Source organism: Acyrthosiphon pisum, chromosome A1, assembly GCF_005508785.2.
Source record: "Acyrthosiphon pisum isolate AL4f chromosome A1, pea_aphid_22Mar2018_4r6ur, whole genome shotgun sequence".
NCBI lineage: Eukaryota > Metazoa > Arthropoda > Insecta > Hemiptera > Aphididae > Acyrthosiphon > Acyrthosiphon pisum.
Window position 1 is genome coordinate 22346759 of NC_042494.1, and position 7418 is coordinate 22354176.

At 31.4% G+C, this 7418-nt stretch overlaps 1 protein-coding gene across 1 annotated transcript; it reads left to right on the forward strand.

The window, feature by feature from the left end:
- Positions 1-5867: 5867 nt before the first annotated feature.
- Positions 5868-7097, forward strand: LOC100164574 (uncharacterized). The gene is made up of 2 exons (NM_001162720.2): positions 5868-5967; positions 6510-7097. Exons 1-2 carry the CDS (start codon positions 5956-5958, stop codon positions 6930-6932), a joined length of 435 nt encoding a protein of 144 aa, NP_001156192.1. The 5' UTR covers positions 5868-5955; the 3' UTR covers positions 6933-7097.
- Positions 7098-7418: the final 321 nt, after the last annotated feature.

The window sequence follows — 7418 nt, forward strand, 5'->3', positions numbered from 1 at the left end:
CTGTTTATAGGTACTAGGTACACAAAGTTTAATAACTCAAAAACTATACCTACTAAATAAATTTCGATTAAGATGCTTAAATATATTTTTTTTTAAAACACCATCTACTTAAAAATTTACAGCAAAAACATTCAAAGAAGAAGTTTGTATCTCCAATGGAAATTTTTTAAATGAAATAAATAATTTGAGAAGATATAAAAAATATAGTCTTAACTATATTTAAAGATTTCATAAAACAGAATTCGAATAAATACGTTGCTTATTAAAGGATAAAAGGCCAAAAGGGATAAGTTAATATGCCATACACATGACATTAGTTAATGTGAATCAATCCGTACCTAATACCTATAATATTATATTTTACTTTATATTATAATATGGCAGTAAACTATTTAATGATTAACACATAAAATCATGTTTTACTCTCCCAACCTTAAATAAAAAAAAAATAAAAAATCGGTCGTTTAACCGTGTGCGATATTATTGTGGGAGTGCTAATATTTTTGGTCTATCGAATGTTATTTATTATATATTTTGCTGCTGATCTATGCTGCCTCTGCTATGGGCAATATTAATGCACCAAATAATTGATATACCTAGGTATAGTTAATAATTATTGTCTATTTTCATTAAATTTGTCGTATGGTAGTAACTAGTAGACATATAATTTGTGTGTTTCGGAATGAATGCACATACAAAGGCCCCAGCGGCAATATAAACTTGTGGGTGACGATGAATGAATCTAAAAGTAAAAACAAAGTCGTGCTGACTTAAATAAAATGGTACACTTAGCTCACCTCGGCACAAGATAATGCAGACGCATGCGGGTTGTTCAATATTCAATCCACAATGTTCACAATATTCAGAAAACGATTTTGCACGGTGGATAAGCGTTTAATAGTTACCAAGAGTTAACAAAGTTAAAGACAGCACTTTAGTCACAATAGTAACGCGCCCTTGTTATGCACACCGATTAAATAAAATGTTTTATTTATTATAAACCTGAATAATGAATATGAATCAACGGGAATTACAGTAGAAGCACATAAAAATATAACAATTTTGTTTTCTCGTCTTTTTTTTCGTGAAATTTTGAAAAAGTAATTTTTTGAATTTCAATCTAACTGTAAAACGAACGCCTTCGATATGCGACGAGTGTCGCCCGCGCAACACTGCATAATGTTATACGACATACACGACACATTACACAAGCACCATAACAAACATATAATAAATATATTATGTAGTGTCACATCATCGATTCGCATCACGCTAGCTCCGGATCATATTATAATATAGGTATTGTCTTCTGTTTTATATTAATATGTTCAGGCCTTGACCGAACCCATGCGTTATGGTATACCACGGTTTAATGCTATAGTAAGCCAAAACAATCTCTATAGGCCAATTTCTGTATAGTTTTGATGGGTTTTTTATTTCATTGACGCGTGTCATATAAATTCATAAATAGTTTCATTTCCGTGAGTTAAATTTGACAACTAACCTTGTCGCAGCCCACAGTCTCATCGATTTTAAGTCTTTACTAATACTCAATGACCAAAATACTTAAGTAGTAACTAGTAGCCAGTAGGTATATGTTATATCTATTAGTTTAACCATTAACCAATACAACACAATACGTTTCTAAGCTATAGGTATGTACCTATATCAGATATTTTCCAGTTTCCAATTCGGATATTCGTAGACATAATACCACTGTGTGTATTTATACTTACTTCATTTTAGATCTAAATCTAATATCTATGATGATTAATGACAAAACAAATGTAACGAAAATCATCATAAAAAAAAATTTAAACACATAAAATAATAATATTTTATGACAGCTGTATAGTACATGGGAGCTCATAATAATTATTGTTTTATCATAGATATGTTTTTGGACTGGATACAATACTCTTGTTTTCTAACCGATTTTCGTAACGCTTTATTTATTCCCATAGTAACTCAAAAACAAATGAAATTTAGTTTTTAGTTATACTTATAATATATCTATTTTAAAGACATTTTTTTTAAATAGTCAGCTACTCATCTATTTTTACAGTTGTTAAGTTAATATTATTAATCAATATTTATAATAATTCCAATGATATCTTTTTACCATATATTTGTTATTTTAATAACTAGGTTGAGTTATATTGTCTATAATTTATATACATAGACGGCAGACCCAATTACCGTCTTAAATATCTCAGTTCTCAAGAGATAATACCTTGCAATATAATATTATTATTATTATTATTATTTCGTTATGCGTGATATTATTATTACATGTATATATACGAGAGTATGAGAGTCGTTGGACTGCGGCTTTTTAGTATACAACAATAATAGGTACTGTACGCACTGCAGATATAATAGGTAATGCGCATGTACGTCGAGGGGCGATATACTTCTTAAAAACGCTGCTCGAGACTAAATATGCGCATGCATTTGTCTGGCGAGGGGTTAAGGCGGTTTTTTTCTTTCTGGGTAATCGCTCGATCGCATATAATGCCGCGGTGCGCATATGTATACCGTATTATATAGACGTCCGTGAGCCGAGGTGTATTTTTTTTCCCAACTTTTTTACAATTCGAGCATCTTTATTCACAATGCTCGGCCCTCCGATAAAAATGACTTCGCCGCGCACACATATAAATACGTGGGAATAACGGGGTAGCGAGAACGGTGCAGAGACAGCGGCGGCGGTCCACCCCTGGCTGGCGTGCGGGTGGACGGACGACGAATTATTATTTATACCTATGGATACCTACTATTACATTAAGTATAATATACATATATACATAATACATATATAAATATTATGTGTATATCGTACGATATGTATATACTGCAGTGTACATGATATTATATTATTGTATACGTGTATTTCGTCATCGTACGATGTACGAATACTACATGTATATATAATATGTGCATTTTGATATTATTAGTATACTATAGTGTTATATAGTGTAAAGGTATGCTAAACCGCAAAAAGGATTATAAATAAAGGTCAACAACGAGCACGGCCGTGGCGCAAGATGTCTCTCGCGTTCTTGTGTATAGCTGCTGCAGGTAATGTGAGTACCTATACTTATACCTATATTATAACAGTATGATACATATTACGAATATATGATATGATAACATATATTTAGTATTATACAGCAGTATTCGCGATTCATGCGATTTATGATTTGTATACGCGTAACGGATGAGAAACTGTACCTATGTAAAATGTAAGTAGGTATACAAATACGCACAGCACGAGGGAAATATACGTTACAATATACGATTTCAACGCGATTATATATATGACTGCGATGCTGCACGATGCTGGGCCGTGCACGTTATGCGATATACACAACAATTATCATACGACTTCGACTAAAATAAATATGATTACATGCCATTTTTCAGTAGGGACGACGGAGGTGAATATTACTAGAACTCATAATATAGCACCCCCTTAGCCCGCCCTTGACTGTTATTATATAATATGCATAACCATTCTATAATAATATATCATAATAGAACCTTCAATCATTATTGTTTCAGACCCACGAAATAATTTAAGACGTTGTTAGTGCGCGTTTACATTTCGTAAATTTAAATACAGTGTAAACAATCATATAATATTTTGAGCTTGAAAAAAAGTTCTGGTTCATCAAAAAATCTTGCGTCTTACTGGGGACCATAACAATTTTCCATCTCCCTACGACCACAATATGTAGCGCTGGGGTGACCTGCTGAGGTAGCAGGGTGAGCCATTATCGTGCTTTTAGTCAAGCATAATATTATAATATACTATACTACGTAATACGTTATAGGTACCTACGTTTAAGATCGTTACTTGATTCCGTTAATTTATTTTATTAGTATTATTTTGTTTTATTTGACTTTGTGTATCGAAAAGGTACTTGTCTACTCTGATTACAAGAATTAATTTATTGTTATAACAAAAAAATAATTATAGCAATCGTCTGTGGGGGTGTATTCTATATCCATAATAGTTATTTATGTACTCTCACAGCCTCGCGTTTCTATTTTATTTTTTCGTTTTTTTCGTATTTTTCAATATGAATCTAATAATAGTGCATAGACAGCCAGATCGTATATTATAATATGTTAACTTTGTGTAAAATAATATATAGTTATGTACTTATAATAATATGTAACTACCTATGGCCTATGCATATGTAAAGTGTGTAATGTGTATCGTCGTTCATCACACTTGGTTAAATTCTGCAACGCTGAAGATGTTGAACATTTTTCCTTTGAATTAAGTGTTTAACCTGTTCGTTAAAAATTGATAAGTACCTACGTCAAAATAACAAATATATATGTGCTTATTTTCTATAAACCCAATAAAAACTGCATTTGGACTCTATACCTATTTTTAATTCGGAAGAAAATATGTACTTATACATTTTTAAGATTAGAATATTATAAGTAGGTACGCCGTTGTATTATTTAATATAAATTAATCTTCAAAATATAAAATATATTAGTAGATATTAACGAATATTGATTCATAGTATATTTATATTTTATTTTTCATAACATCCCCTAAAGGGTTAGGTGGCAATGAATCCTGAAAAAAAGTACATAGAAAAAAGTCCGAATTTTGGTCAACTTACAGTAATAGAAGTTAAGCTAATAATGATAGCAAAATTAATCTATATCAAATAAAATATGTACCATCTAAAAGTTAATTGATGAAGAGTTAGCAGTAGATAGAGCTAAAATAGCATTGTAAGAATTAAAAAATTCCAATACTAAATGACGTACCTTAGATTGACAACACCGGTGAACGTTTACGAAACTTATATGCTTTATAGAGTGGCGGTGATTAAAATATCAGTGGAAGAATTTTTAATTAATATATTGGCTTTTGTATTTGAAAATGAAATAAATATTAACAAGTTATTAATTTTAAATTATATCTTTCGTTATTTATACTATAATGAATCAAGACTTTTTTCCGTTAATTAATAATTTATGGTTGGATTTTTTTCCGACTACCTACTAGTGGTAAGGGCTACCTTTGAAAATTCCTGGCTATAGCGCTGAATACGATTTTAATGATGAGTGAATTTGTGATGATATATTTACATAATTACAATTTATAATTTATGTGATATGTAGCATATTTTGTACATTGTAGTTTGTAGCTACATGCCTACATCTATTATTTATAATCTTACTTCACAATACAATTGAATAAAATCAGTTGTAATAATATACGATATTAATTGTATAGTTTTAAAATATTAAGCTCAGAACTTATAATTTATGAAAGCCTTATCTATTGTGGAATAAAAACAACGATGAGAATCACTTTATTGTAATAATATTTATATGTTGAAAATAATGGTAACAACTAACAAGAGTATACCAGCCTAATATTTATTGTCTATTGATATTGATTTTTGATTTACTACATATTAATATATTATAACTATAAATACTCGGTATAATCAGCTTTAAGAACGATATACAATGTTGAATAAGTTAAATATAAGTATTATAGTCCAAAAAAATTATTTATAAGACTAAAAACAAAAAAAAAAATCATGTGTACTAACACATTTCAACTAAGGACGCTGGAAACAAACCTTCTAGGTACTCTGTGATATTTCGAAATAGTGCAAAACGTATTATAAATTGTAAACGAGAGTGACAGTTTTAAAAGATATAATTTCAATTATACTATGTAACAGTATATGATTATCGTTTGTTAATATTTTGGCACCGGTGTCCGTTTTGTAATTGGATATGGATATTGTGGGCAAAATGGTAATTGAGCGTCTCTAGGCCAAACGGCCGGTATAAAACGGACGTTCCGATCAGTGTTTAGTATCAGTCTTTCGTCCGTCTTCAGTCGTACATCTGCACATCCATTGCATTCACCAGACATTCAAAAGTCAACATACCAACGAAATCACCATGCAATTCCAAGTAAGTGTATAAAGTATTTTTTTTAAATTTGAGTTGTCGACTCAAATTTATTCTACTATACGACAGTAATATATAATGTATATATATATATATATAAATATACTGCAGTACAGTAGTAGGTACACGTAGATTATTAACAATGTGCCTATAGATTATAGAATGATTTCCATGTGAATTTGTATAAGATCTTCTTGACACACTCTGTATACACCTAATATATATTAGAAAGATTGACAATCTTAAGAAACGATTTATCAAATAGTCGTAGGTACGTGTAATGTATATATTCGGTACCATTTTAATTTAATTTGAAACGTTTTTCGCAATATTATCTTTTCGATATCGATGATATTATATACCAACAGGCTACAGCCCTCACACGGTTATCTCTCTACTCGGTCTACTCGAGTATAGGTAGATAACCGTGGTACAGCCAATGTATAAGACATGTATATAATAATATATAATATAATTATCAAATCGTTATCATATTAGGTACCAATATTATTTATTAATACTATACGTTTATTACATTCCTGCAGGTATCATTCGCTCTACTCGCCATGGTCGTGTGCTTCGCCGCCGCCGAAACAAAGACGCCGACATCGGCTCAATCTGCAGACGCCAACCGAAGCAAACGGACAGTGGTCGTCCCGCTGGCCGCCTCACCATATGTAGCCGCACCATACGTGGCCGCACCATACGCCGCCGCCTCACCTTACGTGGCTGCACCATACGCCGCCGCCTCACCTTACTTGGCCGCAAGGTACGCAGCCACCCCTTACGCCGCCGCCCCATATGCTGCAGTTGCTTCTCCGTACGTCTCAGCTTACTCCGCTTACTCCACCTACCCGTACGTTGCTAAGACCTTGGCTTCCCCGTACACAGCTACTTACTACCCATGGACGAACCGTCAGACCAGCCACCGAAATCTATATATACCTAATGCAACGTTTGATAATTGACTTTAATACGAGTATCTATTTAATATAGTAACAATAACCTGTGTGATAATGTATACAACTCTTAAAGATATTAATAAAAATAAAAAACACTTTTTAATGTATTCAAAACTTATTGTTGTACTTTTTTCGAAATGTAAATAAAAATTCAATTTATTTATTAAACAATTGCTTGTGGCTATTATTATTATTCATCGACCAATCTATTATGTAATATGAATATGTACCTACATTGAATGATCCAAGTGACATATAAGAGGCAAATAGGTAAGCACCTGGACCTGGTACACATGTAAAAATCATAACATAATACAATATTAAGCATACTTAAATTACCTAATTGGCCTCTAGATGAATAATTTGTTTTACAATTTTACATATAAGATTAGATACATATTATCATATTATTAAATGCGGTAAAAGTTTATATGGTTTGTTGAAATTTCGTTATTACAATCATAAAAATCAAAATAATCTTATACTATGACT